This window comes from Hypanus sabinus, chromosome 13, assembly GCF_030144855.1.
Source record: "Hypanus sabinus isolate sHypSab1 chromosome 13, sHypSab1.hap1, whole genome shotgun sequence".
NCBI classification, from domain to species: Eukaryota; Metazoa; Chordata; class Chondrichthyes; order Myliobatiformes; family Dasyatidae; genus Hypanus; species Hypanus sabinus.
The window spans coordinates 50,130,701-50,156,485 of NC_082718.1; the positions used below are offsets into that span (position 1 = coordinate 50,130,701).

Here is a 25,785-nt window from a genome sequence, read left to right on the forward strand (position 1 = left end):
TTGCGAGAGGGACTCAGCTGGTCAAGCAGCTGATGGTGGTGGGGGAAGAGATCATTTACACTTCAGATCAAAGCCCTGAACTAGGCCTGAGAATGAAGAACAGAGATGGTCCCTCAACAATAATAAATAAGATGCTTTCACTTTGTCTTCCTGGAATTACTTTAACCAAGCAATAATCTCATGGTGTGATCGGATCATTAATAGTAAATAAATGACACTCACCCAGTGTTGGATCATATTCCCAGATGAATCGCTTGGTTAGAAACCTGACCACAATAGCTGTAAAGAAAAGAAAATGAGGTAATGACTCATAAAAGCTGATCGTGTTACAACTAAGAAATCGTGCGATCTTTAATTTAGTGACCAGATAAGTGTGAATGAAAAGTACCACGTAACCGAAGTACCCGCGGCATTACATTCAATTGCCTTTTAACTGACTGAAGGAGTGTTGCTTCATGCCGATGACTTCCACATATCAATTACCCTTCCTTTGGAGACCAAGCGGGTAACCTAGTGGTGCAGCCGGTAGCTGAGTTCTATCCTGACACTGGGTGCTGCCTGTGTTGAGTTTGCAGGCTCTCTCCCTGAATGTGTGGGTTTCCTCTGGGCACTCTGCTTCCCTCAAAGACATGGGTGATGTTAATGGGCAGTTTCCTCCACTGAGCAGGCAAGTGATAGACTCTGGGGAGAACTGATAGGAATGTAGAGGAGGGGGAATAAAAACAGAATTAATTGAAGATGAGTGCATACAGATTTTTGATGGCTGGCGTGCAATTGATGTTTCCATACTATGTGACTCTTTATCTCCTTATTATTCAAGATACGTTACTTGTCAAACATACCCCTAACCAGCTTATTCCTCCTTTAATCAGTTTCAGTGGCAGATCTGACCATTAACTTATTAAACTCATCAAGTATCAGCCATCACTTGGATGGAAGCAGGAATGAATCACTCTAAATGTCTCATACAGGAAGTACTAACCGGAGACAGTTGTCAAAAACTCTGGTAGATCATAGGTCTTTCCGATTTTTTTTAAGACAGAGCAGTACACATCGCTTACAGAGTAACAAAACTGAAATCCATCTTCTAAATGTACAAGAAAACCTATTAAGTTCTTTTAATTCATGACTTTCTAAAATAATTCTTGGGTTATGTAGTTTGAAAAGGCAAGCTTCTTCCAGTGCAATAAAATTAGCAGAACATCATTTACAGTTAAACACAGCAGTTCATCACCCAGGTCCAGGTCAAAGAACCTGTGGGTCAAATAAGGTAATTTTTTGTAAAGCTCATTACAACAGCCTTGTTCATTTACAACTTACTGTAGGTTGAGGTTTCTTTTTCCAAATAGTGTTCCTTGGTAATTCACTGACTTAAGTTTTTCCAAAGTAAGTTGCTACAAAGCAATCTACAGTTAAGTTGCACCAATTTATGAGTAAAGTGCAAAACAAATTAGCAGCAGTGCGTTCACTCACCTCTAATTAGATAATGTACTGCAACAACTGACAGGCATTGTTCTCATGGTTACGTAGCAACACATCAAACTCCGAGCAAAACAAGGCTAGGTCCACGTTGTCAATCCATCAAAGTGGTCATTAGTGTGCTCATCAGGATTTTTTATTTCCTTCTCGTGTCTACATGAGAGTTCCACCATGGTTGATCTGCTCCTCAAACCTATTTACTTGCAATTGCCTTGTAGTGCTTGGTAGTCTTGACTAAAAACCTATCAGCTGAATCTGTGGCAATTTGAAATGATGTGGCAACTTTTGAAGTATGACTCCTGAACTTCAACTTCCATTTGACACGCTTCTTGATTTTCCGACAGAGCTCTGATTTGAAAATGATAACTCAGACTGGAATTTCCCTGGAATTACCCTTATGGTAAATTGAAAATTTAATTTAAATCTCAACACAAGTGACATGTACTGCAAACTCCTCTGCTCATCTAAACTCCTAATCTCTCAAATAAATATTCCTCTTTGCCTGCCTAGTGCAAACTCATTCTTTCATCACCCTGAGCACACACCATCATTGTGCCGTTGTTGAAACCTATGCCTCCTTGCTCGATTGATCTGATAAGGAAAAGAATTAGGATGGAGTACTTTGGGAACACAGGCAGTGACAACTCTGAAGAGACCAGCCATTACAGGAGTGGATGACCCCATATTGGAGATGTGGGAACTATATTGGATCAAGAAGAACCCCTGGCCAGCATTGACTCCTTTCCCTTGAGTGTCACCTCTTCGCTTCTTTAACTGCTCATAGAGGGTGAGGGAAACCGAGTGTGTGTGCATATAGCTATTCAGTTTTGTAAATTCAGATGTTTGCTAACTGAGCCAATAAAGATACTTGTCAGTAATACAGACAAGTACCCAACTTCTCTGTGCCCAACTGATCATTATTACTGAAGGATGACCTTTATAACAGCGTTGACAAGCCAGGAACCCCCAAACAAACTAGTATGCAAATGTTGCATGGATCAGGCATTTGTTAATTAATTTTGGGGATTCTTGCATGAAACAGACTAAATGAAATTCAAAATAAAGAATGAAATTCACATGTAGTTTCAAATCTTCAGACAAAGCAGTTGGATTTATTTGATCTGTAAAGAAACCTCTTTATTAACTTTACTATAATACAGGACCATTCTAATAGTCTTCGTCATTGTCCAATTCATAATCTTTGTTCATTGGAGTTACTTCAAAAAGGACTCAGATACTCAATTGAATCACCCAAGTATAGACCCATGACTCATATAGATCAATACAAGTTTTAGAGTTATGGAATCATATATTACAAAACTGTCACATCCACATTGATTATCTAGAATCTATATACCCTAATTTTGCAGAAATCCAATTCTATTCTCCCCTCAGATCCTACCAACCACTAGGGTCAATTTACAACAGCCAAACTATGATCCCACATAACATTGAGATGTCAGAGGAAATTGAGCATCCAATGGAAACCAATGGGGTCTCAGGGAGAATGTGTAAACCTACACTGACATCATCCAGACCATGTGGAGACAGTTACAGGGATCATCTACTTCAATTTATAACCAGTGGCACAGGATACAAAATTACGGAATTGTCCATTATCTGAAGGCTCTGAATGGCATGCCTCAAAAACACAAGAAATAGAAAAAGTACGCTATTCAGTTCTTTAAATTCTCTCTGCCTATCATTGCTAATCTTTTACCCCTACAACACTTTACAGCACTGTCCTCATTTCTTTAGATTTCTGGATATTAAGATAAGCAAATCACTTCTGCTTCACATGAAGTTAAATGTGGACGTTCTACAGGTTCCCCATGCAGAGAATTCCTACGGGTTGACTACTCAAGTGACCAAATTTCTCTTCATCTCAGTCTTAAACAGTCCATCCATCTTCAGACACTGCCTCCTGGACCTGGACTCCTCATTCAGTAAGAACATCCTCCCTGCAAACTGCCCTTCAGCAGTTTTATGCTTCAATGAGATCTCTACTTATTCTTCTAAACTTTACAACTTTTTGTTCAAGATTCAGATTTATTCATCACACATACATTGAAACATGCAGTGCAATGAGATATTTGTGTTAAAAACCAACAGACCCAAAGGTGTGCTGAGGGCCACCCACAAGTGTCGCCACACGTTCTAGTGCCAACGTAGCACACCCGCGCAGCTTGGCAGAGCTGCCCACAAGTGACGCCACACGTTCCAGCGCCAACGTAGCACACCCGCGCAGCTCGGCAGAGCTGCCCACAAGTGACGCCACACGTTCCAGCGCCAACGTAGCACACCCGCGCAGCTCGGCAGAGCTGCCCACAAGTGACGCCACACGTTCCAGCGCCAACGTAGCACACCCGCGCAGCTCGGCAGAGCTGCCCACAAGTGACGCCACACGTTCCAGCGCCAACGTAGCACACCCGCGCAGCTCGGCAGAGCTGCCCACAAGTGACGCCACACGTTCCAGCGCCAACGTAGCACACCCGCGCAGCTCGGCAGAGCTGCCCACAAGTGTCGCCACACGTTCCAGCGCCAACGTAGCACACCTGTGCTGCTCGGCAGAACAACACAGAACACAACAAGCAACAACGAGCCCCGTTCCTTCCTCTAACACACCAACACTCACAGTCCTCCAACTCTAGGACGGGCTGTCTTCAGCCTCTAGCAGGCCCGGACTCACAGACACTGCATTCCAAGCAGACTTGCAAACACTCATGCTCTGACCAGCGGGCCTCAACTTCCAGACTTCCTATCTGACCCTGGGGCTTCGATCCTCTGCTTTGACCCAGGACCCGCTTATCAATGTACACTAGGCCTCAAACTCTAATCTCACTGACTTGCAAATCCAGGGGCTCAACAGACCATGTTCCTCCTGACTCCTGAACCCAACGTCAACTTGCTGAACCTGGTGGGGGGGTACTGCCCTTTTCTGGTCTGCTGGCCTAACCTCTAATTCCCCTCACCCACATCCCAGTCTCTAAACCATAACCTGACCCATAGCTCCTCTCTCTGTCCCCAAAAGCATCTTTATGAATCTTAAAAAAAACTTTTAAAAAAGAGAATAAATCAGCCATGATGGAATGGCGAAGCAGACAAGATGGGGCAAATGGCCTCATTCTCCTCCAACGTCTTACAGTCTTGAGTCCCAACACACACTACTCCTAATGCTGGACTCAATCTTACCCTCACCACTTACATCCAATAAAATGTCAGTCCCAATCCAACCTACCTGATTCCCAACTTCCCCACCACCACGCAATCTAATAATGCTCGAGGTCCTGAGAATGATTCCAAACAATCCCTTCCCCTGACAGGGCACTCAGTGATGCTAATACACTTGAGGGATGCCTACTCTGAGGAAGTTTAAATCACTTCTTCAAACGGAGTTCAGTGAGACCCTCTCTCATTGCTCCCCCACTGTGATCTCGGCTGCCTACCCACCAGGCTTCACCTATCACCTTCTAGCTATCCTCCTTCCCTTCACCCCACCTTTTTATTCTAGTGTCTCTTCCCCTTTCCTTTCCAGTCCAGAAGAAGGGTCACTGCCTGAAGCGTCGACTGCTCATTCATTTCCGTAGATCCTGCCTGACCAGCTGAGTTCCTCCAGCATTTTGTCTGTGCTGCACTGGGCTCCAAGAGTCTCACTTCCCCCAAAAGATCTATTCAAGCAAGTAGCTACTGTCATACACCTACTGCCCCTCTACTCACCACCCACTTTGGTTCAACAGCACACCTAACATGCCTCTTAAATCAACTATAATCGCTAGACAAGAACTTACTGAAAATAAGGAATGGTTAAAAAGAACAATGATGTATTATTTTGATAAAAGGTCTTTGTTCTGGAATGCTAACCTCATTCTCTTTCCACAGATGTTGTTTGACATCAGTTTTTGCCATTAATTTATGAAAGATTTATTGTTTCAGTTCATCCAGGTCAATGTTCAAAGCTAGACTGACTCCAGTGAATTTGGTCTCATCTGTCAAAGGACTCGGTTGGGTTTGCCATGGGAACTACAGATGACCTGTTTTCAGTGTAGAAATATCACCTCATAAGTCAGCCTGACACAGCCAACAGGTTGGATAATTATTGCAAATGCTGTAAGGAAAACTAGATCTGCATCTTGGACAAATAGCAAAGGGGAAGAAAATGTAATGATCCATTATGACTAACAAGGAACACGATGAATGTCAACAGTACTGTCAATGACCTCTCTAGCACTCTGTTACAGCACAGCTAGGTAATCCATTAAGTTTGAGAAAAGCCATCCACTCATTGAATTCCATATACTCCCTTAACCAATCTAGTACCAAAAATCATTATGAAGGCACCTATATTTTGTGATGGTCCATGAATGGATCATTTCTAACTTGTAACACTTTTTAAGAATTTTTCTCAACTCAGTGGCTTCAAATTTGCTCCCACCAATTTGAATTTATACCCTCTACTAACATTGACATGATATTTTTCTGTAATAGTCTGGAATCATTTACCTGTTCTACCAAATGTCTACTTCAAAGTAATATCCCCTCCTCCCAGTACCCCTATACATCCCTAAATTCCTTTGCACCCCTAACCAATCTTTCTGAGCTAAACAGCATTATCCCCCATTCACTGATATTCCTTTTGAAGGCAATAATGAAAAGTGCACCTGAGACAACATGTGCATTCTGGCTAAAGCATTACAATAATGGCTATATGCAAATCGATAAAGCTCTGACTAAACCATAGGTAATACGTTACCAGTGTAAAATATGTCATAAAGCAATTCAACAATTTGCTACTTGGAAATGGCCCTTCAAAGAAGAGGTTTGTTACATTCATTAGTGAGACGTAGAGAGATCAAATCTGATCATTGTTGTAGAGTGCAAGAAACATCCAAAAACCCAATGCAACAATAGACTTTGTATTTTTTCATCGGCATTATATGGGTCAAATCTGAAAAGCTTCCAAGAAACTTACAATAGAAAACCAAAAGAAGCAGAAGACAAAAGGAACACTAGGTAAGTGTAATTGGAATTGAGATAACAGCATTATTGTCAAGATTGTAGCCAAGAACTGTGTTGAATGAAGGTTACACATACTAAGTCACTACAGAAACATATAAGCAAAGCGATATAACTGATAACAACTATATTGAAACTAATTACACTCATCAAAGCTGTTTATACAGCGGGACTTACACAGCGTGGAATGCATCGTTTAACCCAATTCTTCCAGGCTAACCAATCGCCCGTCTGATCAAGTCTGCCAGCATTTGGTCCATATCCCTCTAGAAGTTTCCTATTCATGTGGCTGTCCAAATGTTTTTTGGATGTTGTAATTGCACTTGCCTCTATCACATCCATTGACAACTCACTTCCTACAACTTGCACGCTCTGTGTGAAAAACTTTCCCCGCAGGTTCCCTTTAAATACTTTCCTGTTATACCTTTAATCTACGTCCGTGAGTTTTTAACTCCCTTACCTTGGGAAAAAGAATGTGACCATTCACCTTATCAATGCCCCTGATGATTTTATATACTTCTGTAAAGTCACCCCCTCAGCCTTTATGCCCCAGGGAATAAAGCCCCATTGTCTCCTTATAACTCAAGCTCTCCAGTCCTGGTAACATCCGGTTGTGTGCCTGAACTGTATTAGTTGTCAAAACGCAATTGTCGCTATTTTCTATTGACCTCATCTTCCCTTATTAGCTTCATTACAACAAGTGTGAATACTAATTACATACATTAACACTCATGCAATTAGTGGGGAAGCACGTTGGCTTTGTACCAACACTCTGCCGTCCATGATAACCAAGATGTGAGATCATCATTTGCCATCATTTGTCTTTGGCAGGGCAAATTAATTCCCGTTTTCTTAAACCCACAAAGCAGCTGCTTACTTCAAGACAATTGGAAGAGGATTGTTTATGGCAGGGAATTTTTAAAAATATCAGTGATGCACCATCAATAACTCACACTGAGGCGTAAGGCGAGATATCGGCTTTTATTAACTGGAAGAAGGAACCAGGAGTGAGTGTCCATCATACTATGACCTGGAGACTGAGGCCGAGCGTCAGGCCTCAGATCGCCTTTATACAGGGGTCTGTGGGAGGAGCCACAGGAGCAGTCAGCAGGGGGCGTGTCCAGACAGGCACATAGTTCACCACAATCAGATTCTATTTGCATAACAGAGCAGGGCATTCCAAAAGCATCACAAGGGGGAAAAATGGCACTTAGCACAACTGGTGTAAGTCCGAGGTGTGAAAAACCTATTTATTGCCAGATACCAAAGATAAATATTGCAGGAACTCAGCAGGCCAGACAGCATCTATAAACAGTTGCTATTTCAGGCCAAAACCCTTCATCAGGATTGGTGAAGTGTCTCAGCCCAAAATGTCGACTGTTTCTTTCTTTCCATTGATGCTGTCTGGCCTGCTGAGTTCCTTCAGCATTTTGAGTGTGTTGCTTTAAGATTTCCTGCATCTGCAGATTTTCTCCTGTAAGGAAGAACATTACAATCATCAATAAGTATGAGTCACCATCTCTTTATATAACCACCTTCATTCAGAAAAAAATACCTTGCAACAGCTCAAACAGAAACCTTTCAATATTGCTGCCTTCAAACAACGAACATTCCCCATTCAGAGGCAATGTAATAATATGTCAACATGTCTTCCTGTGGGAGACAGGAGTATCTATCAACGAATTCTGAAATTGCTGGAAATCTTGAGCAACACACGCAAAATGCTGGAGGAACTCAGCAAGTTAGGCAGCATCTATGGAGGGAAATAAACAGTCAATGTTTCTGGCCGAGACCCTTCATCAGGACTGGAAAGGAAGAGGGAAGAAGCCAGAATATGGTGAGGGAAGGGGAAGGAGTACAAGCTGGAAGGTGATAGGCGAGATGAGGTGGAGGGGTAGGTGTGTAGGTGTGAAGGGGGAATAAAGTGAGAAGCTGGTAGGTGATGCATAGGAGAGGTAAAGGTCTGAAGAAGGAATCTAACAGGAGAAGGTTATAAACCATGGAAGAAAGGGAAAGAGGAGGGGAAACAGAGGGAACTGATAGGCCTTCTCCTTTAGTCTATCTCTTCCACCTATCCCTCCCTTCACTCACACCTTCTCTCTCACCTTGTCTCATCTATCACTTGCCAGCTTGCACTTATTTCCCTCCCATTCTTATTCTGGCTTTTGCCCCCTTCCTTTCCAGTCCTGATGAAGTGTCTCGGCCTGAAAGTTCCACAATTTCTTCCCCCCATAGATGCTGCCTGATTTGTTGACTTCCCCCAGCATTTTTTGTGTGTGTTGGACAAGACATCCTTGAACACTGCCGAATTTTCCTCATACTCTTTGATCACAGACACATTTTCCTTAATCTGGTTCAGAAAGAGGCTGAGTCACTGATTTATTTAAGTTAGAGTCATTTGTGTTGCCATGTAGACAGTTTGCAATATTTGCTTCAGAACCATACATTTCACACATTTTAATTTAATTTTTGGTGTTTTTTTCTTGCTGTATTAAGAACTCAGGAAGTGTTGCAATGCACAGTCAGAGACAGTCTACCAATTTACACTATTTAGGAAACATCTGGGACACTACTAGACCCAGAAGGACAGAAATTACAGCCAATCTTGGACCACCATTGCAGGCCAAATCTTCCAAAGTCTTGGCAGGTGTTGCAAGAGACTCCAAATTTTTTTTATCACTTAACATTCTGCTTCCAAGAGTCAAGCCACAAATATGTGGCCTCAATTCTATATGGGCAGCACCTCTACTGTTCTGGAGTCCAGTAATCAATCTCATCACAGTAGCAGGCATTATTATACACTGGATCTGATCAGGCCTGATACTGGAGCCCAGCCCCAATGGGTTGGGTAGAGGCTTCATCCAGGATCCAACACACCTAGACCCAGATAACTTTTGATTGCCAACTAATTGTGACAGAATTAAACCATAAGGAATAAGGAATTTGGTCAGTATCTGTGTTAAAGGCACAACTGCTCTTGTAACTTGAGGAGACATGGCAGCATAGTGGTTAGCTCGACGCTTTACACTACAGGAAACCAAGGTTCAATTCCCACCGCTGTCTGTAAGGAGTTTGTACATCCTGCCCGCGAATGCATGGGGTTCCTCCCACACTCCCACACTCCCACACTCCAAAGAGGTACCAGCAGGTAGGTTAATTGCTCATTGTAAATTGTCCTGCAATTAGACCAGGATTAAATGGGGGATTGCTGGGCAGCATGGCTCAAAGGGTTGGAAGGGCCCATTCTGCGCAGTATCTCAATAAATAAATTTTGCCCTTTGTGAATAAAGGTTTCACCCTCAAATCTCATTGCAGAATGTTGCCATTGTTTATCACTTCTTAAAGGAAATCATGTTTAATACAACATTTTTTCTCTCATTTTCAAAGGGCATCTATTTAGCTTGTCCTCTACAAGGTCACAATCACTATGAAAGATCAGGAATCTTCGTTCCATCCTTCCACATAATGCCCTAGTGATGCAAAGACAGAGAGAATCCACCCTGTAAAACAAGGGTTCCCAAACTTTTGAATGCCATGGACCAATATCATTAAGCAAGGGATCTGTGGACCCCTGCTCTTAGACTTTTACCCTCAGCCACTTCAAGATCTTCAGTTTAAACATTCAGACTTACTTTCCCAATTTAACCACTGCAAAATGACAAATATTTACAAGGACAAACTAAAAGTCCCAAATGAAATGCCACTGACAAGGTACTAGAAGCTGGGACTAAGATGTACTTCTAGCACATGGTGCTTGGAAAGGGTTAATTGGCTTATCATTATCCCATGTACCAAGATACAGCTTAAAGCTTTGTTTTGCGCACCTTCCAAACAAATCATTCCATACACAAGTACGCTGAGGTAGGAGAAATTGAAGAACACCAAGTAAGGATCACAGATCATCCTGATAAAAGCTGCAAATTCTGCCAGTGTGACTCAGTTTAACTTTCAGTGTCAGGATGGTGGGTGCAGTTGTCATGTGGAAGAAATTATAGCCCAACAGGATGTCTTATTTTCTTTCTTTGCAAGCACTCACAGATTACTTTAACCCCTTCAGTGATTCTACCTTTGATTTTCATGTGCACAGGCATCAACACAATTGGGTATTCTCACATTTTACATTGAAATGGGATCAACAAACATATAAAACACATGAACGAGCAGCAGCCGTAGACCATTTGGCCCCTCACACCTGCTCTGCCTTTTCAGTACCATCACAGCAGGTCTGACTGCAATCTCCACTCTACAGTCCCACTTACCAGAACCAACATTTCACCAATAATCTATCTACGGCTCCCTTAAAAAATATTCAAAACTGCTTCCACTGGAGTTGCAAAGACTCGTGACCCACTGAGAGAAAATATCCTGCTTCACGATCGTCAATGGTGAGCAATCTGTTATTTTTAAAGAGTATCCTGTAGTCCTGGATTCCCCCTGAAAAGGGAGCATCTTCTCCACCTCTAGCTGTTTTCATACCCTTAAAGAGCTTATAAATTCCAATCCCATCTCACTCTTTAAAACTGCAGCAGATACAAGCGCAGCACGTTCAGAGCTTTGTTTTTTTCCCCACAAAAAAGACATGCCCATTTCCCTGCAGCCTCACTGCTTGGATAATCCTGGAGTGGCCCAAGTGGGGCACAGGTTCCATACTTAAAGTGCAACAGCAGTCCAATCAGACAATCAGCACATCCCTGTAGACTTGGCAAGCCATTCCTCCAACTGTTCCAATAATCTACTACCTGACGAAATCATTCTCGATAGCTGGGCCACAGAGATCTGAGTCACCTTGATCACAACAACCAGACCTCGCCCACAGTCAAAGGGTTTCTTGTTCTTCTTCCTCCTCCTTCTGACACGTGTCCACATTGCCAGGGACTGACCTCCAGGCTCTGTAAATAGGCGTTCTTGGCTGGAGGATTCGTAGGTAAAGTATAGTGTTAAATATGCCACCACTTCCTCAACTACCATTGCCAATTGCTTCCCAGGAAATCCCTGGCTTTGGAAACCCACCACGGTCCAACAAATAATCAGAAAGAACCATACTGTACAAAGGGATAGTAACGTTGCCAAGTATTTCACTGGAACCCAAAGCTCAGGAAAGTTTCCAATGCATTGCTCCAGGAACATTACTGAAATGTCATCCCTTTGCTGAGAATTATCTCCCTATTTCTCCAGTCTTGGGATCCTCAAACAGGGGAAGACTGTACCTCAGAACAACTTATTTATTCTTTGTGCCTGCTTTCTCCTGTAAGGAATGAAAGAGGGACAAGGTTTATTACGTTGTGAAAACTAACACTGAAGCAGCTTGCATCAGAAGGTGAAAAGAAAATCAATGTCTGCTCCATGTGGATGAGAAGACATTCAACTTTCAGATAATTCAAATAGCAGACACACTTCTGCTTATAAAGCATTGATGTAGTCAGGCTCATTTGTAAGGCAAAATGCTTTCTGAACATTTTCAAATGATGAGACTGTGAATTGAATACATTTGAAGTGTTGCAATGGCCATCTATCTTTGGAAAGTGCAGCTAATTTGTGTTATATTTGGCTACTCCAACAAGGCTGTCAGTACAAGGTTCCTTTGCTACCAATATTGAGCTCTTTACAAGTGTCTCTTTCATATGAGGGGAGATAGGGCACAGTCCTCCGCCTCTTCACACCTTTCAGAATTACTTCTACACAACCTTGTGCCTCGTTACTTTGTTGTCATCTGATCATGTTGAGGAAATTAAAGGTAGCACCAGGTATGGAACTTCCAAGACAGAAAGAGCATGTTGATAGCAGAGCAGAAGTTAATCATGTGTAGATTAAATGCATAATTATCCACTGGTCAGCTTTAATCTTCTATGCAAAATTTCATAAGGAAACAAAATAGTCACTTTTTAAAAACTTGAGTTTCCTCCAAGTGCTCCGGTTCCCTCCCACAATCCAAAGACATACCAGTTGCTAGGTTAATTGATCATTCTAAATTGTCCCGTGATTAGGCTAGGGTTAAATTAGGAGTTGCTGGGCGGCACAGCTTGAAGGGCTGGAAGGGGCTGTTCTGCTCTGTATCGCAATAAATAAATAAATGAGTCCTCTGCAGAAACTGGTCCCAGCTTATCCTGATGGTTGGGGCTCGAACATCCTGCCACCAGCGTAGGCAGCCCCAAATGGCCGCACAACCTGCAGCCTCTCCAATGGGAACCCAGCCAAAAGCATTTTCAATGCTTACTTACGAATGAAAAAGGTTTGCCCGAGCAAACCATCCCTAGAAGGCAGTAGCTCGATTCAGGTGTAGTGCTTCTGCCACTAAATCTGATCGAGACCCAATCCGTGACTAAGGCACATGCTGGCTTTTCTGTGTAATACAACATATACTGTGTTACCAGAGGTGTCACCTGTAAGTACGCTGTTGAATCTTCTGTTACTCATGGACTCAGAGCCAGCCATCAGGGTCCCACTGCATTCTTCCAAGACCACCAGGAGAGCCTTCCCAATATCTTGGCAAACATTAATTTTTCAAACTGTAATCAGCAAAGTGATCCAATTAACCAGCTCATTTCTGTCTGTGGATGCTCACTGTGAGTAAATAGACCAATATAATTACTTCTTCACTAGTAACAGCACTTCAGAAGATATCATTGCTTTGGAAGAAAGGGTGATGAGGTGGAGGTACACCTCTACCAAAGGGGGTGTAAGGTGCTCCTTCCCTCCGCTAGCCTGAAGGTCACCCTTGGGACCTGCTCAGCCACCCCTCCCCCCACCACCGGCAAGGGTCACGTGAAGCCGTGGCAGCAGGTGATGGATGGTTGTATGAGCAGCTGCTGCTTATCCCAAGTCCTGGTTATGCGACCACTGATGCCATGTAGACAATCTCTGAAGAGTATTGATAATGGCTCGGGTCATCCGTCTTGTAAAGACACTGCCCAGAAGGCAATGGCAAACCAATTCTGCAGAAAAATTTGACAAGAACATTCATGGTCATAGGACCCACGTCATATGACACAGCACATAATGATGATGGTGATGATGACAAGAAAGGTGATGATTTACATAATTTCATCAAAAAGTTTAAGTGAAATAATGTGCATGAATGGATAATAAAAACAGAAAATCGAGAAAAGGGTTAAACACCACCCTTCATAAAGAGAAATGGATGAGTTGGAAACTGCAGAGACAGAGATATGCTGAGATCAAACCCCACCTTAATGTCTTCCACAGCTGAAAAGAAGAGAGAGCAGGTGTGCCAGGGACAGGGATTGATGCAGGTGCAGACACACCCTGAGACACCAGGCAAGGTCATTTGATTCCGAACAACCGGTTTATCGATCATTACAGAATATCTCCCTGGTGCTTCCCACTCCTTTCTCTCTCCCTTCCCCTTTTTCCAACCATGATTCTCCTCTCCCTGCCCCTTCCCACTCTCAGTCCATAACAGAGACCTATATCAGAAACAGGTTTATCATCACTCACGTATGTCATGAAATTATTCTTTTTCTTTGTGGTAGTAGTACATTTCAATATATAAAGTTACTACAGTACTACAAACCTGAGTACCAACACCACCCCCCCACCAAACCTTTACTGGACTTCAGTATCAAAATCAGAATCAAGTTTAGTATCATCTTATATGACATATGACATGCAATTTGTTGTTTTGCAATAGCAGGACAATGCAAATATATAAAACCATTAAGAAATACAAAATAAATAGTGCAAACTAAAAATGAATAATAAGGTACTGTTCATGGAAGCATAGACCATTCAGAAACAAGAAGATGGTGAGGATCCTTAATGAAGGATGCCACTTTATTGAGACAATGCCTCTTGACGATGTCTTCAGTGGTAGGAAGGTTGTGCCCATGATAGAGCTGGCTGAGAGTAGAACCCATTGCAGCCTTTAGCAATCCTATGCATTGGAGCCTTCATTCCAGGATATAATGCAACTAGTCAAAATGGTCTCCATTATACATCTATAGAAATCTGCAAGAGTCTTTAGAGACATACCAAATCTCCTCAAACTCCTAACAAAGTATAAACACTGCAGTGCCTTCTTTGCTTTTACATCAATGTGTTGAGCCCAACCAGAAAAATTATCTTCCTGTGTATTTGCTCCTCTTTGACTCACCATCATTACGTGCTGTGTCGTATGACATGGCCGATCATGGTCTCATGACCATAAATGTTATTGGCAAATTTTTCTAACAAAGTGGTTTGCATTGCCTTCTTCTAGGTAGTGTCTTTACAAGACAGGTGACCCCAGCCATTATCAATACTCTTAAGAGATTGTCTACCTGGCACTAACGGTTGCATAACCAGGACTTGTGATATGCACCAGCTGCTCATATGACCATCTACCACCTGCTCTCATGTCTTCATGTAACCCTGATCGGGGGAGCGGGGGGTGACCTGCAGGTTAGCGGCAGGAAGGAGTGCCTTACACCTCCTTCGCTAGACAGATCTCCACCCTGCCACAACCTGACTAGAATACCTCAGTTCCTGTGTAGGACTGATGTCAGTGCAGCTTAGTTACTCAGTTTCTGTCTATCAAGGAGCAGAGCTTCTGTCTAAACAGAGAATGTTTTAAATCAAGCAAGACGAGAATTTCTGTTCTAAATATCTGAAACAAAGCTGGGTAGAGTTTATACGAACCCAAGGCAAAACATAACCCATGTTATCCAAACATGTTAGAATCCAGGTAGAGTCAAAGCAAAGAGTCCCTTCAGCTGTCCCAGTTCTCAAATTTGTCATGTAGACAAGGAAGGATTAAAGTTGACAGCAGCTTTTCGATGAAATATCACTTGATTTGAGAGGGGAATTCTCCAAAGGTGAATTAAACAACAGGACTATTAGCTGCAGGGCAGAGTGGTACAACAGGCGAGTTGAAGGCAGGATCAGAAAAAAGGAATAAGGTTACAAACTCAGCTTAGTATGACCAAAGAACAACAAAAGGAAACCAAATCAAGAAAATGTGCAACTTTCAGCTCCAACTGTTCATTCATCAACAATGGCTACAAGTTAAGAGGCGTAACCAACTATCACAGTTTCATGATCCTCATCATTGGTGCAAGACTATGTCCTCAGTATATGGCTGATAATATAACATCACAGCAGGGACAAAATAAAATCAGCAAAGAATAATTATAGCATATAGAAACTATATTTTCACTCTGTGCAGATTGGTCGCAGGCTGGCAAAGAAATTTCCTCCAGCATTCTGCGTGTGATACTAAAGAAACAGGGGTAAGGAGAAATTTGTTTAGCAAGAGAGTGGTGAATCTGTGGATGGCTGTGGAAACCAAGTCATTGAGTATATTTAAAGTGGAGGTTCATTAGTTCCTGATTAGTAAGGGTGTCAAAGGTTATGGAAGGAAAGCAGGAGAACCAGATTGAGAAGGAAAAAAAATCAGTCATAATCAAATGGTGGAGCAGGATCAATAGGCTGAATGGACTGATTCTGCTCCTGTGTCTTTTTGTCTTATCCTTGATCTTGCAAAACTGCTTAAGAAGATTTATGCAGCAACCCTTCATTGCCAATTGAAAGTTTCTCTGGACATCCATATTCTTTCTGACCCATGCCTCTGCTCAGCAAGTTTTTTTTAATGAGTGCATAGCATTATTAAAACATTCCACTATGCAAATAACCACAAATCACAAAGTAAAACTGGGGAGTAACTAGAACTATTCATCCTGGCTTCTACAGACAGTGGTGAGCTCTGAGTACTAATCCTCTGCAAAGCTCAGTGTTGCTATTTCAAAAGCAGGTGCTGGATAACAGGCAGAATGGGCTTACGAAAATTTATCCATTATAAAAATCAGCTTCAAGTATATTGGATAGTTGCATTAAATTCTAAAAATAATTGATTCCTTAAATCTCTCAGTGGTCAGCAGAGAAAAGAAGATTATCAATTCGACCCAGTTTCACCCTCTTGCTGCATCAGTGATTTGGCACGGAAACAGGACAACAGGAAGTTTATTCCCAGGCAAAGCAAATATTTAGCTTTAATAATTATGTTTTCCATTGCTCTTTAAGAGATAGTTAACATACTAGTTTAAAATAAATCACATCTCTTAACATGTTACCACATACTTATAAATGTCCCAAACCCACTGACAACACATCTGGCTCCTCACAGTGATGCTTAAAAGAGCTACATTCATTTTCCATTTGGATTTTCTACTCTGGACAGACACAGGAAGACCTAAGATTAAGAGACTGGTGGTGTGTTTTAATTAAATGTTATTTTCTCTCTGGAGCAGTGTTATGGTTACAGTTAGGATTCCTCTCCTACATTCACCAAGCTGAGTTTAGAAATACCACTTAACTTCTGAGTCAGTGTTTAAGAACATATGTAGAGTTCACTCAACTTTTTAAAAGTGTTTTCTCCCTTTTTTAAAAAAAAGAAAGTAACAGGGTAGCAGAGTTCTCGGAGATAAGATTCACAGATTCGCCCCTGCAATTTCAATACACGACATTGCATCAAAGAACAAGTCAAGACTGAATAACCTATTTTATCTCCTTGGTCAGTGAAAGTGCATGGTGATTATAGATCACAAACTAAAAAGCAGAATGAGCAGAAGGTACCAGAACACTCTAAGCCAGTATTGTGCGTCACCATGGGTCTCAACCTGAAATATACACTCACTGGCTGCTTCATTGGGTACACCTGCCCATCAATGCAAATATCTAACCAGCCAATCATCTGGCAGCAGCTTGATGCAACCAGACAAAGTCAAGAAGTTCAGTTGTTTAGAAACTAAATCGGTATCAGCTTATGCTTTGGGTTCTATTTTAGGGACTTCTCTCCCTTTTGCTCTTTCTAAATTGCCGAAACGAATTGACAACCCGATAGTTAAACATACATTGCGTATATGGTTTCAATTTCGGAGATTTTTTGGGTTGACTCAATTCGTTTTAAATAGTCCTATTGTATCTAATTGTTTTTTTCACCCTTCCATTATAGATCAAGCTTATTCAGCTTGGAAAACTAAGGGATTACTAAGATTTTCTGATTTATTTTTAGATAATTGTTTCATGTCTTTTGAACAATTATCCAACAGATATAACTTGCCGAGATTTCATTTTTTTAGATATTTACAGATTAGACATTTTTTAAGTTCTGTACTCTCTACGTTTCCAAATTTTGTGCCTTCAGATACTTTGGAGAGTTTATTTGAATTAGACCCTTTTCAAAAAGGGCTTATTTCAAAACTTTATAATATAATTATGAAGATACGTTCAGAGCCCCTTTATAAGACTAAACAGGATTGGGAAAGAGAGCTTAGTTTTAGTATTTCTAGTGAGAATTGGGATAGAATTCTTCAATTAGTTAATACATCATCGTTATATGCCAAACATTCACTAATACAATTTAAGGTTGTACATAGGGCCCATATGTCCAAGGATAAATTAGCTCATTTTTACTCTCATATAAGTCCTATTTGTGATAGATGTCATTCTGAAATTGCGTCTTTAACTCACATGTTTTGGTCGTGTTCATTTTTGGAGAAATATTGGAAAGATATTTTTGATATTATATCTGCGGTTTTGAATATTGATTTACAACCTCATCCTATTACCGCAATTTTTGGTTTACCAATGTTAGATTCACAGCATTTATCTTCTTCAGCCCGTCGAATGATTGCATTTCTAACTTTGATGGCTAGAAGATCTATATTGTTGAATTGGAAAGAAATTGATCCTCCCACTGTATTTAATTGGTTCTCTCAAACTATGTTATGTTTAAATTTAGAAAAAATTAGAAGTGGTACTTTTGAGACTTCTATTAAATTTGAAAAGTTATGGAGACCATTTATTCAACATTTTCATATGATGTAATATGACCCTTTGCCAAGTACATTTGATTTCTCAGCTTTTAGCTTATGGATTTTGAGAGGACCGGAAGTGACGGCATTGATGAATACTTATTTTTGTGAGATATTATAAACAGCCCACTTTTTTTTTTCCTTCTCTTTTGTTTGTTTTTTTTCTTTTATATTACTTATTAGCTATAGTTATTAGATTAGATTAGTTAGTTCTGCATTATATAAATTTTTTTTTGTTTTTTTTTTCTTTTTTCTGTTTTTTTTATATTATACATTATGAAATATTTAGATTTACTATGTCCATACATATATCTTATGGCTTATGTCTTGGTAAACTCATTTATATTGTAACTATTATGTATGTTTTTTTTTCATATGTAATGGAATGTGTATGTTGGTAATTTCTTTATCAATATATCATCTGTATTCTGTCCATATTATTAATATTAATAAAAAGATTTAGAAAGAAGTTCAGTTGTTGTTCAGACCAAACATCAGAATGGGGAAGAAATAAGATTTTAGTGACTTTGACCATGGTGCCAGACAGGGTGATTTGAATAACTCAGAAACTGCTGATCTCCGGGGATACCAACTATTTGTGCTGCTATGAAAATAGTATTGTCAAGCAACTGAACTTATTATTTTTGTATGACCTGGAACAAATAAACCCTTACCATGTGGATCAACATTTTAAAGAGGCAGATTTATTCTCCCTCTTATTTCATTCTTAATCACAATGATGAGATTAACAATGGCAGTTGATTAGTAACTCTTAGCCAAGTTCTTATGAGGTAAGTTTCATATAACTGAGTCTCTGCAGAGGGAGAGTATTTGGTCAATCTGACGTCACAATGTGGAGGGTCAGCCACATAGTCTGCCAGTCTTGATGTTTGTTTTTTTGGTTCTTCTGATTGTTTGTTGTTAACTTCCACTTCCAGCAATCTCACCATCAAATCTAAAAACTTACTCTTTAATAACTTCCCCTTTAATTCAATTTGGGATTTTTTTTTGCTTTGCTCTGGTGGTGCTTCAGATCACTGAAGCCAATAACCAGTATAATACATGATAATGTGACAATCCGCCAATTGTTAATCGTTGGAGAAGTCTGCTTGTTGATAATCTACATCAATATTTTTAATGTAGGCACACTTCAGTTTCCAAAGACCTCTGAATAATAGCCCTTGAAACAAACATTCACAATATACTAATGAAAAGATTACAGTAAATCAAAGGTACCCAACTATTTTCATACCATGGACCCCTACCATTAACTGGCTAAATAATTTATGCTGAGATCATTTCACACGCCAAGCATTAGACTTAAGTTAATGGAAGCCGAAACACAGAGGCAAAGTCCAACCCATAACCAATTTCTGTACTAGCTTCACACTGGTAGTGAAAGATAAATTCCTCCCCTCAGTTATTGCAAATCTTAAATTATAAACACAGACACAGGCCTAATGCAAGTGTTGGAAATCCAGAGTAAGACACACAAAATGCTAGAGGAACTCAGCAGGTCAGACACAGACAGGATCTGTGGAAAGGAACAAAGAGACGCCGTTTCAGGCTGAGACCCTTCATTGGGACAAAAAAGAAAGGGGAAAGAAGCCAGAATAATAAGGTGGGGGGAGGAAAAGGAGTACAATCTAGAAGGTTATGGGTGAAGAATATGTACACGACGCTGGAAGAACTCAGCAGGTCAGGCAGCATCCATGAGAAAAGAGTAGCCAATGAAGACCCTTCATCTCGGCCCAAAAGGTTGGCTACTCTTTTCTCACGGATGCTGCCTGACCTGTTGAGTTCCTCCAGCGTCGTGTACGTATTCTTTGATCCACAGCATCTGCAGTTGTATTTTTGTGTTTTTAGGTTATGGGTGAAGGCAGGGGAGGGGGAAGGTAAGTGGGTGGGGGATTGGGGGTTAAGTGAAAAGCTGGGAACTAATAGGTGGAAAAGGTAAAGGGCTGAAGAAGGAGGATTCCGACAAGAGGGAAGAGCGGACCATGGGAGAAAGGGAAAGAGGAGGGGCACCAGAGGGAGATGATAGGCAGATATGGAGAAGAGAAGAGGTGACGTGAGGGCAGCCAGAATGAGGGAAGGAGGGAAGGGGAAGAAATTACCATAAGAGAAATTGATATGTATATCACTTTAATCATTCAGTGTGTCCTGATGCTGATATGATGGATTTATAATATTGGTTAAACAGGTGTTAACATTTTCCTCCTATTAGGAGAACAATAAAATGCATGCCACAGACGCTTTTTCAAAACAATTTTTTTAACATTTGTTAATCGTTAATGTATTTAGTAATTTGTCAAACAAAAGAGATATGTTAATTTCCACACATATCCAAGCATTTACACAAGTATTCATGGTCATTTGCTTTGAGGACTACAATGCTCAAAACTTGAGCAAATGTAGGGACGGAGCAGTTTCAGGTAGCACACCTGAGGGAGGAGTGCAGCAGCACTTACCAGAGCTGCAGTACAGGAGTGAAAATGTCACTCTAAATGCTACTCTTTTGCAGGCCTGTGAACATGTTAATGGGCCTCAGGGGTTCATTTAAGAGCTCATTGGGTGATTTACTTAATATTTTTAAGATATTATGCAGAACTGATAGGATGGAAAGAGAGAATATATATTTACAGGTGGCCCCTGCTTTTCGAACGTTTGCTTTACGACAACTCGCTGTTACAAAAGAACTACATTAGTACCAGTTTTCGCTAACCAAAGAGTATTTTCGCTTTTACGAAAGAAAGACGCCCGCTTTATACATGTGTTTTCCCCGAGAAAGACTACCATGACCGTGAAGCCTTGTGAGGGCAGTTGTGTGCGCATGCATGTATGTGTGTAGGCATGTATGTGCACATGCGTGTACGTGCTGATTTTTTTCTCCAAATTGATTTTGTCTCGCTGTCTTCCCGATTTTGATAAGTGAAACTACATCGTACATACAATATTTCTACTTTATATAGGGTGTATATTTATCATATCATTCCTGCTTTTACTATATGTTAGTGTTATTTTAGGTTTTATGTGTTATTTGGTTTGATTTGGTAGGTTATTTTTTGGGTCTGGGAATGCTCAAAAATTTTTCCCATATAAATTAATGGTAATTGCTTCTTCATTTTACGACATTTCGGTTTACGAAAGGTTTCATAGGAACGCTCTACCTTTGGACAGCAGGGAAACCTGTATAGACAAGTACAGATTTATAGAGAAGATGGATAAGCAGGTTTTACATTCAAAACCTCATCTCACTCAGAAGCAAAAGCTCTGAAAAAGCAGCTCTTTATCCAGGTTGTGTAAACATTTTTGGTTTTTAACTTCACCATGACTTTGGGAGAACGAGATAAAAGTTACAGAAAAACATTATTTTCTATCTGTACCACAAGCATCCAGCATCGATGCAAGAGTGCACGGCGGCTGCCTTACAACCTCATGTTGTTACTTTCTGTTTACTGAAATGAGATTCATTTGCACCATATTTCCATCTTCTCAAAGGAGTGCGCGATCCCAGTATCAGGTCCACCTCATTCATTAGGCCTTCAAGAAATGTTAAGCTTGATTAAAGCTTTGCCTTTGTACACAGCAACTCTGGAAGGTTAATTGAAGAAAGGCACGTACTTACACAACACCATTTAAGCAATGTTCTGTTTTATAAATGTAGTCACTTTTATAAAGTAAAAATACAATGAACAATTTGCACACAACAATGGTCCCTCACACATAAATCTGTTAACGTGCAGCAGACAATCCATTTGTGTAACAACAGTGGCAGAGAATTCCCTCAGCATTACTCTACAGTATGTCTGTAGTTGAAACAATTGACTCAAAGGCAGGAAAGCCAAGAATTACCAAGGTGAGGCTTAACAAGCTCCAGTTTATCCAAAGGTTCTTGAGAATGCCATCAGAACATCATTTATTTTTCTTATCGATTCTTGAAACATGTCCATAGCCTGGAAAGTAAGGAACAAAAAAATGGCACAACTAACATTTTAATTCAAGAATATTCTTTGCAGCACCTGCTAATTCCAATAGATTAGTACTGATTTAGATGTTGATTGATTTCTACAGTTGTACAGTTGAAAGCATCCTAACTGGTTTCATGGTCTGATAACGGCAATTTGAGTGAAAGCACAGTATTAGACTTGGCCCAATACACCAAATGTACATCTCTCCCCACCATCAGTAGTAACTACACGAGGCACTTGCTCAAGAAGGTAACATCCATCAAAGATCCTCACCATCCAGGCCATGCCATCTTCTTGAGGCTACTCCTGGGCAGGATATACAGAAGCCTGGCGTCGCACACCACCAGGTTCAAAGCAGCTACTTCCCTTAAACCACTCAGTTCATGAACAACCAGTTAAACTCCAATCACTACACATTAGCAACTCCATGACTACTTTGATTACTTTGCACTTAAGTGGACTTTGTCTTTTTTATTGTTCTGTGTTCTTATAATTTATGTTCAAATATTTTTTTCTTATGAATGCTCCTTATCTGACACTTCTTTATTTTAGAGATGTTGTGTGGAACAGGCCCTTCTGGTCTTTCGAGCTGGGTCGTCTAGCAAACCCCTATTTAGCCCTAGCCTTATCACGGGACAATTTACAATGACTAATTAACCTACTAACCTATACTTCTAAGGACTGCAGGAGGAAACCCAAGCACTCGGAGAAAACCTACACATTCCACAGGGAGGGCATACAAGCTCCTTAAGGAGGATGCTGGGATTGAGCTCCGAATTCTGACGCCTCGAGCTGTAACAACGTCACGCTAATCGCTCTACGTGCCTGAGATTCTGCTGCAAGTTTAACATTCTACCTGTGCAGACACATACTCATGCATATAACAATAAACTCAACTTTGACTTTATAAAAAGGGAACACAATTCCTTCTCTACTTTATGATGACTCAATATCTGACACTATCCACTTCTTACAAGCCTCTTTATACCTTGCTTCAGCAATGGAAATACAATCCCTTAAGCCATTTACCACACAATGAAATCTTCTCTAAGTAAAGATTAAAAAGAAAATCATAGATTTAGCAAATATTGGTGATGAAATATTTAAGAGGAATTAGAGAGGAAACTTCTTCACTCTTAGGGTGCTGCGAGTGTGGAACGAGCTGTCAGTGGAAGTGGCGGATCCGGGTTCAAATGCAATACTTATGAGAAATTTGAACAGGTACATGGATGGGAGGGTTGTAGAGGGCATTGTTCAGGTGCAGGTAGATGGGGTCAGGCAGCAAAAAAAGATTGGCACAGACTAAATGAGCCAAATGGCCTGTTTGCATGCTTTAGTGCTCTAGGGCTTTCAATCTGTACTTTAAACATTGTGGAGAATTCATGAATCTAATGTTACATTTTCACAAAAATTCAGTTTTGGTTTAGAATTGTTTTAGTTTTTCACTGATTGTGGAAGTATGTAACTTGAATCAGGCTGAGAGCAGTGTCCTGCTAAATGAAATAATTTGGGTGGTGGGAAAAGCTTTAAACCATACAGTTGCTTGAGGAGCAGGGGACAGAAGTCTGGTGACTGGATATTGAGAAAGCATACAACAATACAACCAAAAGGGTGGTCAATGTCAATGAAAAAAGGAAGGGTTTATAAACATACAGTACAGTGCAAAAATATTGTGTGTGTGTGTGTGTGTGTGTGTGTGTGTGTGTGTGTGTGTGTGTGTGTGTGTGTGTGTGTGTGTGTGTGTGAGAGAGAGAGAGAGGGAGAGAGAAAGAGACACACACACAGGGAACTGTCTGTGTTCTGCGTGTGGGGGTCTGGGGTTCAGGTCGCTGTGGTGACGGCTCGGTAGGGGTCTTGGGCTGGACCCCTCACATTTACATTACATCTACTCACAGACATCTCCGGATGAGAGTGACGAGAACAATTAGAGTCATGGCAGCTTGGACATCATCAGGATTGACAAGGTCTGCACGAGGACCATCTGCCTAAAAATTGGCTATTGGAACAAACCATAAATGGACAAGACTGGACTACGTGGAATTAATGGAATGCTACTTTAATAGCAACCCACATGAAAGAGGATACATCAAGATCATGTGGGGACTTTGGCAACAACACAGATCGTTGTCCACATTCACAGAAAAACAACTGGTTACCCAGAAATCAAATATTGACAACAGAGGATTGCTTTCACATCTTGAAAGGGAAGATCACGATGCACCACAGCAACATCGCTGCAGATCCGAGCCGATCGGGAAACACGAGTTCAAACCCCACCTCCACAACTCACAGATGGCGGAAAAGTAATAACATCACCTTGTACACGGGAAATGCAAGTTCGATCGTCACCACAGGGAATAGCGGTGCTGGCTGCTGCAGTCAGAGAGAAGATCATTGCTAAACTGGTGACTGTTAATCAACAAACTAGGCTCCCCAGACTTTGTGATGAAATTCCATCAGCCAGCATGCTAGAAGCAGCCAGTGAAGCTCTACTCACCATTGCAACCTCCAACATGACTGAGACCTATAACCTGATATATTCACTGGCAGCTGCAGTCCTAGAAATGCTGGGCTGTAAAATGAAATACAAAGAAGAGTGCTGTTATAACCCCCACCACCAGAGATGGCGACTGGAAACCAAGATGAAAGCCACAAGGGTGGAGGTCAGCAGACTAACTAACTGAGCTGCAGAAAGGTGGGAAGATCAAAGACTCATTTCTGCTACTGAGGAAATATGGAGACATGCCCATAGCTGAAGCCCTAGAAACTGCCAAGCAATTGTTAACAGCTAGGGAGGGCTACCAGACTGCAGAGGTATATTAAAGATGCAGAGGCCTAATGAATAAATGCACTATGCAATATGGTAGAAAGAAGCAGAACACCAGGGCCCAATCAATGGCTAACAGACATACGATCAAGCCTCTGCAATCTCCCAGCAGAAGAACCAGTCAACATCACAGCAGCAGATGTCCAGCAATGAGTAGCAAGTGTGAAGATCTGGACATTACCAGGTCCTGGCATGATCCACCCCTGTTGGCTGAAGAAACTAACAGCATTACATATATGCTGGGAGCTCAAATGAACCAGCTGCTTGAAGCAGGCTCCCACCCTGACTGACTAACTCGAGGAAAGACAGTACTCATAATGAAGGGTCCTCACAAAGGAGCTGCAGCATCAAACTGCTGGTCTATAACCTGCCTGGCAACAACATGGAAGCTTCTATCGGCCATCATAGCCACCAAGCTGAAGGAACACGTGTGTAAAGTCCTGAACCCTGCTTAGAGGGGGGTTAGTAATGGAACCAGAGGCTCCAAGTACCAACTGCTGACAGACAATGCAGTCATGTGAGACTCCAAGACCAGGCAAACCAACCTAAGCACAGACTGAATTGACTACCAGAAAACACACGACTCAATGCCCCACACATGGATTCTGGAATCCAAGGTCAACAAGACCTGCATCAAGAACTCAAAGGGACTTTGAAGGACAATGCTAGAAGTTAACTCAAAGCCAAT

The 25,785-nt window shown here is 41.2% G+C and overlaps 1 protein-coding gene across 2 annotated transcripts in view; it reads right to left on the minus strand.

Moving 5' to 3' along the window:
• Positions 1–25,785, minus strand: part of rerg (RAS-like, estrogen-regulated, growth inhibitor) — a 64,927-nt gene that overhangs the window by 21,641 nt on the left and 17,501 nt on the right. For both annotated transcript variants that reach the window (XM_059987591.1, XM_059987592.1), the window contains exon 3: positions 223–279. In XM_059987591.1, coding sequence (XP_059843574.1) covers positions 223–279 — 57 coding nt within the window. The remainder of the gene's footprint in view (positions 1–222; positions 280–25,785) is intronic.